The sequence below is a fragment of the Typopeltis vanoorti genome, chromosome 23 (genome assembly GCF_054136105.1).
Source record: "Typopeltis vanoorti isolate ZY-2024b chromosome 23, IOZ_Tvanoo_1.0, whole genome shotgun sequence".
Lineage (NCBI taxonomy): Eukaryota > Metazoa > Arthropoda > Arachnida > Uropygi > Thelyphonidae > Typopeltis > Typopeltis vanoorti.
Genome location: NC_143571.1, coordinates 35,786,647 through 35,800,062, shown reverse-complemented (window position 1 = coordinate 35,800,062; position 13,416 = coordinate 35,786,647). Strand labels below are relative to the sequence as shown.

The following is a 13,416-nucleotide window of genomic DNA, read 5'->3' as shown; positions in this document are numbered from 1 at the left end:
AATAACAGAAAAGGTCATCAACAGCTAATTGCTCCACTACTTAGAGACTCACTAATTACTTAGTGATCACCAATATGGATTCTGCCATTCTTATTCTTTGCCAGACCTCACTAATCTTGCCCATCATTGGACACAGACCATAGAAAGATTTACACTTTCCATGGACTGTGTCCACACACGCATACAGAAGCACCATCCCATTTGTTGTAATTTGCATAATACAGTTCCATGTAGTATTCTGTCCAATGCCTTTACAAAATCCAGCATTGTCATCGTGTAGTGATTCCTTTATCCAACTCAGCTGTCACTCTAGTATAAAAAGTTAGTATCGCCAGTCTGGTTGGCCGAGTGGTTAGCATATCCACTCTCCAGCCAAAAGGCTGCGAGTTCAAATCCCATCGTGGGCATGGATGTTTGTGATTGTCTGTGAAAATACTAGTAGTGGTGGTCGGCAGTAGATGGCATTGGTATAAATGATGAAAGTAGTTGGTGGATGTGGTGGAGACAGAGAGTTGTGGTGTAGGTGCCCTCCCTCGATGAGTCTTTGGACTCTCTAGAGGTGTTATATAATAATAATAATAATTAAGACATGATCAACACTTCACAGACTAGAACCATACTACCCCCCCCCTCATGAGTATCATATTCTGATCCATTCATTCCCAAATTCTCTTTTTGACTCACTTTTCCAGTACATTTGCTACCACTCCTTAGCGCCTCCTTTATGCAAGGGAATTGTTTTGCCCTCTTCCCACTCCCTTTGGACTCTGCCAAAGCTATGACTTAAATTAAACATCCTAGTCAGAGGCACTGCAAGTACCCGCACATGCTTGTAAACTATGAGTTGATATCCCATGTAATCCCAGTGCCATATTTACATTGAGATTCTGCAATATCCTAAGAACATTCAATTTATCTAGCTCTGTTCTCACATCTGTCACAGCAGTAACCTCACTTGGATGATATACCCTTGTAAAGTAGTCTGGTTGTTCAGTAACTCAACTATTTTATCTGCTTCTGTCACCTCACTACCATCGGCACTCATTAAAGTTATCCTCCCATAGTCATTCTTCCTTTTACTTGCCACATAATGAAAAAACTCTTTTATTTCATGGCAAGTAGAAAGATTTCCTTTGGCCTTCTTAGCTTATAAAACTTTATCATTTCTACCTGCATTTATGTATCTCATTAAGTCATTTAATTTACATAATCATGTTTCATCAATACTAATAAACTTGTACTCTATCATTTATACTAACGTATTTCATTTAGTCATTTAATTCATATTTAATTTATATTTAATATTTAAGTTTCTAGCTGTCCATGGTAATTCAGAGATAGGAGAGGTGTATTGGTGAATTGTTATTATGTGACCTCCATTGGTCTGACAAAAAAAAAACTATTCTGGCAATGCTGCAGAACCAAGGATGCTGGAAAATTAGTGGTGTACTTGTAATTACTCCAGACAGTATAAAATGGACGAGACTAGAGTTGCAACAGTATTGGTGTGGTGATAGCTTCAGAAGATCTGGTTGTAACCAGTCATGTGAAATTTTCAATTAAGAATGGATATATGTGGAATTACAAAGCAAGTGATTATAAACAAACTGATGAGCCATTTTACAACATTTCTGTAGCATAAGAATCTCGATAGTAAAGATGTTAGCAGCCTATGGGAGACTGTCAAAGGGTGTGTAAAGATGTTAGCAGTGTATGGGAGATTGTCAAACCAAGTATGAATTAGATGAATGAATAACATCATTAAGCAGGAATTGCTGAGAAAGAAAAATTGCAGCAGGTATATAAAAAGAAAGGTGACCAGCACATTCATGAGCATTATGAGACACAGTCAGAAAGGTAAACAGTATGGTAAAAAAAGGCAGAAGCTGATTATGAGAGGAGGCCAGCACAGCAGGTTAAACAAAATCATAAAGAGTTCTTTTGCTATGTGGCAAGTAAAGTTATCCTTCTACAGTTGTTCTTCATTTAACAAGTACTGATGATAAAGAGACAACAGAAAGAAATGAGCTGTGCTGTGCCACCAGACGGGTCCCCAGGTTGCTGATCAGGAATGGCCACCAGAGATGGTGGCTAACTGCAAATAGCCAATAAGCAGTCCCAGACAAGAAGCGGCAATACTAACAGGATGTGGTGGGTTAGTGGACAACTCCAGTAACTCTATAAAATGCCACAGAAGTCCAATGACGGTACTGCATCAAGGTGAACTTAGGCTGCCCTAAGCCTAAATCTATATGCTCCTTCTGATTCTCTCCCAAGCTCTTCAAGGAAGACTAAGGGTTTGTCAGATAAGTGTTGATGTGCTGACAGTAAAAGGAAAACACGATTGAAATCTGATGCCAAAGTACAAGAAAAAAGACATGCCGGCTCAGACGTTGCCCGGTCAAACAAGGGCCGCGTCCCCAATTGAGTAATCGGGGTTGGATCGAAAAATTTTAAAAATCAGTTACTGAAAACAAAGACAAAAAAATCAAACTCAGGCCTGTAAAGGATGGAATATCAATTGGCACATAGAATGTCTGTACACTCTGGGCAACTGGAAAATTGCAGTTGCTTCAGGAAGAAATGAAGAAATACAGATGTGATATATTGGGTATTTCAGAAATGAGATGGACATTGTCAGGTGAATCAAATGGTGGAAGAGTTCTCTGGTTAGGAAATGAAAGTAAGCATGAAGCAGGTGTAGGCTTCCTGCTAAGTAACAAGGCCTGTCAGGCAATGATAGGATACAAACCAGTTAGTGAAAGAATAATAGTTGCAAGATTCATGCCCAACCATTTAATATCACAACTATTGAAATATATGCACCCACTGCAGAGAGTGCAGATAAAAACATTGAGAGATTTTACAGGGATCTACAACTAGTAATTGATGAGGTGCCAAAGCAGGATATACTCATCATTGGAGGAGACTGGAATGCAAAGATTGGCAAAAATAACCCAGGATGGGAAAAGGTTATGGGAAAATTTGGATATGGAGAAAGAAATGAACGTAGAGAGATGCTTCTGGAATTTGCCACGGATAACAACCTGATGATTTGCAATACCAAATTCCAACAAAAAGATTGTCGTAAATGGATGTGGCGCTCCTTCGATGGCAAACACAGGAATATGATCGACCTGATATTAATAAACCAAAAATGGAGAACCTCAGTTCAACAGTGCAGATCATTCCAAGGAGCTGATATTGATTTGGACTGCAGCTTAGTGATTGCGAATATAAACTAAAACCAAAACAGAAGTACAAAGGAAAGTTCCAAAAAGCTAGAGACATCTCAAAACTAAATGAAGACAGGCTAAGAACAGCATATCAGAACATATTAGAAACTAAGCTTAAGACCCCAAGTAAAAAATAAAGTATAAATACAAAAGCAGAACGACTGACTACAGTGCTAAAAAAAGCAGTAGAGGAAGTAATTCCTGAAAGAGAAAAGATCAACAAGAAATGGATAACTCAGGAAACCCAAAAATTGGTACAAGTGAAAAGAGAACTGAAACTTAAAAGAGATAATTCAGAGGCAGCAGATGAGTTATACCGTCAAAAATGCAATGAAGTATGGAAAGCAGCAAGATCTGATAAAGCCAAATGGTTGGAGGACCAGTGCAAAGACATTGAACAGTACTATGGAGAACGCAAAACTAGAGAGGTCTACAAACTTATAAGAAATGTCAATGGGAAGTGGCAAACAAGATCAGTAGCAGTCAAAGATGAAAATGGTAAAGTACTGATGGACAAGACAGAAATCATACACAGATGGACAAGATATTGCAGTGAACTATATAAAAATCAACTAAATGATACTGCAACAGAAGTAATCAAAGAACTAAAAGCAATCTCTCCACCAGCAGAGATCTTTGAAAATGACATCTTGGAAAAGGAGGTGAATAAGGCTATAAAACATCTCAAGAACAACAAGAGTCCTGAAAATGACAACATAATAGGCGAGATGCTAAAATATGAGGAAGACTCAGTTGCAAAAGAAATACATAAGCTATGTAATGAAATATGGAGATCAGGGTATGCCCCCGAAGAGTGGAAAAAATTGGTCTTGGTTGTTCTTCATAAAAAAGTCAGTGCTTTTGAATGCACCAATTACAGAACTATTGCATTAATGAGTCATCTTGGCAAAGTGCTGATAAAAATACTAACAGCGCACCTGAAGGGGCATATGGAGGCACATCTTCCGGATGAGCAAGCCGGATTTCAACAAGATCGAAGTACAATGCAACAAATACTCGCACTAAGACTAATAGCAGAGAAAGCTCGATGAAAGAACAAAAAGATATATTGCTGTTTCCTGGACTTCCAAAAAGCATTTGATAATATTGACCAAAATATAATATGGGCTGTCTTGGAATCCAATGGTGTGGACAATAAATTGATCCACCTGCTGAAAGATATAAACAGCCAAGCACAAGCAAAAATCAGAATAGCAGGTGAGACTGGAGATTGGTTTGCCCCTAGTCAAGAGGACCCAATATCACCAATCATCTTCATCACACATTTGGGAAGAACACTAGATAAGATTAAAGAAGAAGGTGGAGTCATTTCAATAAATGGCATGAGAATAAACTACCTCTGCTTTGCAGATGACATCGTCGTGATTGAAGAAGACACAGCAAGTATAAAATAAGCATGTAAACACAAGAAAGATATTTAATTAGCCAAATATTTCGGTCTGAAAATTGCAGACCATCTTCAGTGGCACTACAAGAACAGTTTTAAAAAATACAAGGTGGAATACTAACAATAGATCATTTAAAAATAGAACAAGCTGCATGATGTTATATCATTAAGTATTAAAGGGAATATTTTTAAGCAGAGACATGATTGAAATAAAGATATTAATTAATAATTTCAATAATTTTAAATAACATAAAATTAATACGAATTAATGAGTTATCCTGATTAGACTTTCCCAGATTTTTTTTTTGATACAGATATACAGTCATTCCGATTCAGGTTAGGACGATGGAGTAAGGCCTCTACACTTTCTTTGAATAAACGTTCAAATTTATAGCGGGATCTATGTAAGAGGCAAGTTTTTGACCAAAGGATGTTGTGGTTAGTTTCTATCCCGTGCTGAACCAATCCAGATTTTTTGGGTTTCTTGTGATGAATGGAGGAAGGATTGATGTTCTTGAATTCTTTTTTCTAGAGAGCGTCCGATTTGTCCAAAATAGGAGAGATCACAGTTGCAGGGAATTTGATAAACTCCAGGAAGAGACATAGTTGAGCGTTTGTCTTTAGGAGAAGGAAAATGGGAAGATAATTTGTTAATAGGTGAATACGTAGCTGTTAACTCATATTTCTTCAGAATTCTTGAGATAGGTTCTGAAATCCCGGAGATGTATGGAATTGGAACTCAACGTATTGAATATTTGTTGTTTAGTGGAGGATTATAAGAATCGAGAAGATGTTGGGTACTCTTTTCGGAAAAGCCATTGAGTTTCATTTGTTGTTGGATAGTAGAAAGTTCTTTCTGTAGAAAATTAGAAGTAGAACAATTAAATTTAATTTAATTAATTAAAGAATCAGCCCATCATCAAAAGGATGATGGGCTGATTCTTTAAGAATATAACGACCTGTGAACATTGGTTTCCTGTTGGTTTCTTGTAGTGCCACTGAAGATGGTCTGCAGTTTTCAGACCAAAATATTTGGCTAATTAAATATATTTCTTGTGTTTACATGCTTATATTATACAGTCTTTATGTCACAAGTATCCTTAAAATATCAAGATACAGCAAGGCTGAAACAGACATTGCAAACACTGTACACAGAAGGAAAAAGATATGGACTAAATGTCCACTTTGAAAGAACTAAAACAATAATATTTGGATAACAGGAGTTACTGAACAGAGTTACGATAGACAGATTTCAACTAGAAGATGTGGAACACTTCACATATCTTGGATGCTGCATGACTTGGACTCCAAAAAAGAGATAAAAATTAGAATAGCCAGAGTAACAACTATTTTAAAAGCCATGGACAAAATATGGAAGAGCCGAGCTATAAAGATGCATACTAAACTGTGCATTACCTGTCTTTAACTGTACATTACCATAACCTGTCTACGAGAATAAACTGTGCATTGTAGAAACCTGTATCTTCAGCAGCATGCTCTATGGATGCAAGGCCTGGGTACTCCTGAGAGAATCTGAAAGGAGGATATTGGCATTCGAGAGGAAGTGCTATAGAAAGATCTTGAGAATAAGCTGGATACAGAAAGTGAACAATGAGGAAATCTACAGACGAATACAACCAATAGAAAATCTGATCCAGAAAATAATCAAAAGGAAACTACATCTGTTTGGCCATATATGTAGAATGAATGATGAGAGAAAATGAAAAACGTTGCTGTTTGGAATGATTGAAGGAAAGAACAAAAGAGGAAGACCAAACAGAGAATGGAGTAATGGCATCATCAAATGGTGCAGAAACTCCATACACAAACTGAGTCATCTTGTACAAAACAGAATGCAATGGAAGAATCATATCAAGATGGCAGCAGACATCTACGGGCATTGGACCCATGGTTGTTGATGTTGATGATGGGGTATGGATTTGAAAAGGTAAAACTTACCTAAGTAATTTGCTCACTTTTTATAATAAAGTGACAGCTGAGTTAGATGAAGGAAATGGAAACTGCTGGACTTTCCTAAGGATTTTTAGAGGATACCATATGAACTCTATTGCACAAATTGGAACAAATAGGATTGGATATGAAACTAGTAATATGGATAGGAGAGTGATTGGGGAGTGACAACAAAGAGTAATATATGAAGGAATTAAATCCAGAAGAAGACAGGTAACTAGTGGTGTACAGCAGAGTGCTCTTTACTTGGGCCATTGGTATTTAATTTGTACATCAGCAATATAGGAAGTGGTTGAAGGAGAAATATCCAGTTGTTTGCCAATGATGAAAAACTGAGAAGGTGATAATTAGGAAGATGATATTATTATTATTATTATTATTATTATTATTATTATTATTATTATCTGACCTCCATGGAGTCAGAGACTCATTGTGGGAGGTACACACTATTGCACACAATCCTCATCCAACTGTGCCTTAAATTGATTGAATGTGCCTACATTCACAACACACTCAGACAATGCATTCCACTCACCAACCACTCTCCATGCAAAGAACCTACTCCTCACTCCTCTGCTCACACCCTCCTTATAGTTTCCAATGATGGCCTTTTGTTTTACTCTCCCTCTCACATTCTATGAAAAATCTCTTCCACGTCAACCTGATAACAGTCCCTGATTAGCTTATGTCTCAATCATATTCCTCCTATTCATGAGGCTTTGCAACTTACATTCTCTCAATCTGTCCTCATACTCCACATCCCAAAGACCACTGACCACCTTTGTGAATCTTCTCTGGACCATTTCCAACATATCCTTGTCACCATGAAAACCTTCAACCAAATCTGTGCACAATAATCCATATGAGGCCTGATCAGGGCCTTAAATAATGGCATCATAACTTCTCTATTTCTGCATGTCATGGTCCTCCACATTGTTGCTATTATCCAATGTGATGTCTTCACAACTTGTGCAATGTGTCACCTGAATTTCAGGTCATTGTAAAGTCATGACATCCACTTGACTCTGTTGCTCTCCCCAGTTTAATCCAAGTTGTTTATACATGTCTTCATTTACTTCATACCTTCCACATTTCCAGCCTATAGCAACATCCAACTAAATATATCTTCCTGTCAACCTCCACATTACGTTACACTGCCTCATAACCATTGCCACTATTTCCCTCTTTCATGTCTACCTTATGTGGATAAAATTCCCCTGCTGTCATCAGCAGCACATTCCCACCTTGCCTTCTTCTTTCTATCCTCGTAAAAAATACTATATCCTTCCATTTCTATTCCCATTAGAATATCATCTTCATTCAACCATGTTTCACTTATGCCAATGGTTTTGGGGCAAATAAACTCAATCATTGAAACCATTTCATCTCCTTTATTTTTGATACTTCTGGCATTTGTAAACAAACAGTAATTCATTTTTAGGTCTATAACTAGTCCTATCCAAGCTACTTGTAGGTTGTGATTTCTATACCACACCTTTCCAATCACCTTTATATCACCACTTACCATATATGTCTGCTCAGTCTCAACTTCTCCACCCATATCGCAATATATTCCATCTTCATACACACATTCACTGCCATTTTCAACATCGACTTTCCCTATTCCATGTCTCCCTGTCCACCAAGGCTCCCATTTCCCTTGCATTTCCATTCTCTAGTCATCTCTTATACGACTACTGCTTTCACTGGTAAGCACTTCTTTCTATTCAATACCACTCTCCTGATTTTTCCCTTCATCCCTTGCTTCTGCTCTCTTGCACACATCACAGACTATACATCCACACACACACACTGTGCTTCCATCCAGCAACACTTTCACCAGTGCAATCACTCCAGAGCCTCAAACACATGCCATACATCTACAAACTCTACTCCCTTCTCCTCACACAGCTCTTCTAGCATATGATTTATGATTTTGGCTCTCTATTGCAACTCATCATTGTCATACCTTAGCAACACACTGAAAACCTTTCCCACTACACTGTTATCTTTCAATAACCTCCTGATATTCTTTCTCACATGCTCCTTATGTCTACTTAGATCATTTGTCCCCACAATCACCACTAACTCTCTTGCTCATTTCTTTCTCATATTCATTGCTTGAATTATCCTATTCATTCTCCCTCCTGGATAGCTGACCTTATGGATTCTGTCATTAACTAATCCTCTAACTATGGAATCTCCATATACTGTTATCCTGGAATCGCTCATCACAACTTTTACTCTTTTTTCTTTCATTCTATTCTCTTGCACACTTTCATTAGTTTCTACTATATAACTAACATCACTCCACATATTCCTCATTTCATTTTTCATTCTCAATAACTGTTTAGTCAAATCTTGTATTCTGACAATTTCACTCTCTGTCACTCCTGCAGTCTTGCTACCTCTCTTTCTGCCACAGCTTACTTTCGTTCATACTTTGTTACATACGTTCTGCCACAGCTTACTTTCATTCATACTTTCTTTCGCTCCCTTATAACTTTTTCTTCCACATTATTGCACTCCCTCAGTTTCACTAGCTTTCTTTTCATTTCAATTTCTTTCATTTACGCCATCTTCTATCTTTTCAGTCTGTTTCGCATTCACTGCCTTGTGGTCTAAATATATATCACACTTCCTACAAATCCATACTTTCTCTCATCTTCTGTTCATTCTCTCTCTCCATGAACACATCTCTTTCACTCCACTATGCATACATATTACACTTGTGACATTGAATCATTTTTGAAAAGTCTTTGTGGTAATGCCACTTGATTTTTGCTTACTGGTAATACGTGAAAAAAAAAAAAAATGGATATACAAACTCCTGGGCAAAATTTCTCTTCTTTTAAGTAGTATCATGCAAGACAAATCTCATACCTATTCTAGTAAGCTTTCACTTTCAAAACTTTATTAAATTTGAAACTTTTTTTTGTTATTGGCTAAAAAAACAAGAATATATTTATTATCCTCTCTTTTAATAAAAAAAAAAAAAATCTGTGCTAGGTGACTACTTGATATTGATAACAATTTTCTTATTATAGGAAATCGTAATTGCACCACTGGGTGGCAAAAATGCCCCACACATGGCAATTATCGGTGTATTCCAAGCTGGTTATTCTGTGATGGTAAAAATGACTGCAGAGATAACTCTGATGAAACAAATCCAGATTTCTGTCCACAATGTCATCAAGTTGGAGACTTTCAATGTAAAAATAAGCGATGTATACCTTTGAGATGGAGGTGTGATTTTGAAGATGATTGTGGAGATAATTCTGATGAAGATCAATCAATATGCTGTAAGTGTCTTATTCATTATCTTTTTTTTATGCCATACATATAGAAAAGGATCACACTTCCAGGATCACAAGTTCCTAGAATAATAACAAAAATTTTTAGGTAGTTTGCACATAATTTTTCCAAACTCTATAGTGTGCTCCCAAACACTAAGAATGCATTCTATTGAAAAGCTTTAGCTTTTATGCATATCCATGTAATCTGTAGACAATACCATTATGTGTGTTTTGCAAAATCCATAAATATATCTAAGATTTATTTTGTGCACTCATGTCAGTTCACATGCAAATTATTTTCAGAATTCTTACAAGAAATTTTCAAGTCATTTGAATTTTTGTTTTAATTGATACCATTTAAACCAAATTGCTAACAGTGACAAAAGGACAACACATTTTAAAATAATTTATAACAACAACTATGCTCCATGAATCTAATAAAATTAGTATTGGTATTTATGATGTCATGTGAACACATTCTCATGTCTTGACATGAGAATGTGTTCACATGATTCAATTTTTGTTTTCAATTATCTGGATAATTTCTTTTGGAAAAATTTGATAAAATGATTCAAACTGATAGTAATAATTTGCCTGGATGGAATTTAATGGTAGTTGTTGTTTAGGGCCTCTATTAAAGTTTGTCATCCTCAACTCTGAACACTCCTTGAGGGTATGTATCAGGAAATTGATGATGATGATTAAAATGTGTTGTGTTGTTTCATTTAGACCATTTATAATGTGCAAAATTATGCATAAGCCAAAAATGGACAACATTTCATAAAGCTTTGGAACCATTTACACACTCATTCAATTTTACATAGGCTCTGTCATCAATAGAGATCTTTGAATAATATCAGCTTGCTACACATGTCATAATAGTACTTATGAAACTGGTCGAAAAACCAAAAATGGAAAATTCAGTCCTGATCAAACTGCATTATACATGTAGGTATCTGAATAATCTGAAGTATATTTGGTCATATGTATGGATTATAGTAGACTAAATATTGGCCCTGACCTTAATGAAAGATTTTTTTTCATTATAATTGTACTATTATCGCTATAATGATCTTTTTTTCACAATGTTCAGCAGGTTTCTTTAATGGCAAGAAATTATAATAATAATTTCTCTCAAGCCTGATGGAATTTAAAGGAAATTGGGTATTTAGGATTACTACTAAAATATGTCCAGTTTCATTTGAAACTGGACATATTTTAGTAGTATAACTTTTACTGTATTCATAACAGTGCCTCATTATATAAACAATGCCTGAAGATAATTAATTAATTAAATGAACCTGCTAATATTTCACATTGTCTAATCATCATCAGAGTTACAACTGCTGTAGACACATAACTAACACTTTTACTAACTTCCAGGGATGACCTCTTGTTATGTCCCATGTAGCCAGATGCTGAAACATCTCTTCTGCTACAATCCTATGACGCCCTTTAAGTAACTTAAGTGTTTCCATCATATCCCCTCTTTTTTGTCTTTCAGACAATTTCTGCAACCTATAAACTCTCAATATATCCTCATAGAAAGTATTCCACAGACCACTCAGCATCTTGATCATTTGCCTCTGGATCCTCTCCACCACCATCGAAATGTCTTTGTATATCAGGCCTTAGAAATAACAATTTCCTTGTAAAAAATAAGGTTGATAAGGTAGCTCCATATACCACATTGAGATATCTATCTGGCAGCCACCCTCTTATCTGCATAACCAGTGTCATATCCACATCCCCATTTGTTCTAAGTTGCACAACTGAGTTTCATGTGGTATTCTGTCAAATGCCTTTGCAAAATCCAGCAGAATCATTATGTAGCCATTTCCTTTATCCAACTCAACTGTCACTCTATTATAAAAAGTTAGTAAATTACTAAAGCATGACTGACCTTCACAAAGCCACATTGTCCCTCATAGAGTATCATATTCTTATCAATCCATTCTTGAATTCTCTTTATGATTAATTTTTCAAATACTTTTACCACCACTCTTAAGATACTGATTGGTCTACAAATTTGCTATTGCAGAATCATCCTTATGCAAAGGAATTATTTTGCCCTCTTTCCACTTCTTTGAAACACTATCAGAACTGAGACTTAAATTAAAGAGCTTATTCAGAGGCATTGCCAGTTAACTTCCAAATTCTTGCAAAACCTGAGCTGATATTACATCTAATCCCACAACTATATTTACATTGAGATATGCAATATTGTAACTACTCTATTCATCCACCTCTGTTCCCACATCAGTCTATCACATGTGTCACTGCATTAACCTCACCCCATTTAGATGATATATGCTTGGAGGTCAGCTTTATCTTTGGATGAAGTAACAATGGCACCATCAGGATGAGAGAGAGGTGGAAGCGACATCCAATGGCCTTAGCTAGGGACCAGACGGTATGACTTTCATTTGGAGAGGAGTAAGAGAAGTATTCAATAGCTGGGCAGATTTGTGATTTGTATAAGGTTAACACATTCAGATGTTACTTCACCTCTGAACAGAGGCAAAGTAATGTCTTGAGCGAAAGAGAAATCCTAGTTATTTAGATGCTGAGGATGTTATGGTTGTGATGCCAGAAGAGGCTTGATGTCAGGGTGATTCCAAGAGAAATCTCATCTTGGCTGGAAATTTGAGTGTTGTCAAAGATAATACTGGGAGAAAGTGATTCTTTTTTGTGAGAAATAAGGCAGAACTGGGTTTTGCTAGCAATTAAATTAATGAGGTTATCTGAACCCCATTGGAGGATGGCTCAGAGATCAGAATTGAGGGTGGTTGATGTTCTGAAGGTTGAGGTGATTTGTGTACAGTAAGATTTATCAAATGAAAGGGAGGAGTGCAGTGTGCTGTCATCTGCAAAACTCTGTATTAAAATTTTCATCTGCATCTGTATTAAAATTGACAAGGTTATCTGAACTCTATTGGAGGATGGCTCAGAGATCAGAATTGAGATGGTGGTGTTTGATGTCTTATAAGTTGAAGTGATTTGTGTAGAATGAGGTTTATCAAATGATAGGGAGGAGTGTAATTTGCTGTCATCTGCAAAATTGTGTATTGGGTTGGAGGTCAACTGAAGTAGGTCATTGATATATAGAAGGAAGAAGGTTCTGTTCTCTCACTCCGGTGAGAGAACAGAACCTTGTGGAATCCTGGCATAAGTTGAATGATGAGAGGATAAGGTGAATCTCGAGTGCAACCACTTGAGATTCACCAAATTTCTCCATGACATTTGTCCAGAGATGGGTGATATGTGTAAGTAGATCTCCTGTTGAGAGAGCCTCCGTAGCTCAGTCAGTATAGACAAAGCCCTTTGATTGGAAAGACCCGGGTTCAATTCCCATCAGTGATATGAGGAAACTTTATCTGGTCTCTTTCGACGAAAGGTGAGTTAGCTGGTCTTATACAGAGGTAGCAGATTTTTTTCACCCAGAAAATCAGGTTTTCTGTACAGAACAAGCAAACTGTCCCCATGAACACATGCATCTACAGAT

The 13,416-nt window shown here is 36.6% G+C and overlaps 1 protein-coding gene across 1 annotated transcript in view; it reads left to right on the top strand.

The window, feature by feature from the left end:
• mgl (low-density lipoprotein receptor-related protein megalin) overlaps positions 1–13,416 on the top strand; it is an 890,817-nt gene that overhangs the window by 695,138 nt on the left and 182,263 nt on the right. Inside the window, exon 63 of the mRNA XM_090412774.1 lies at positions 9,663–9,917. Coding sequence (XP_090268900.1) covers positions 9,663–9,917 — 255 coding nt within the window. The remainder of the gene's footprint in view (positions 1–9,662; positions 9,918–13,416) is intronic.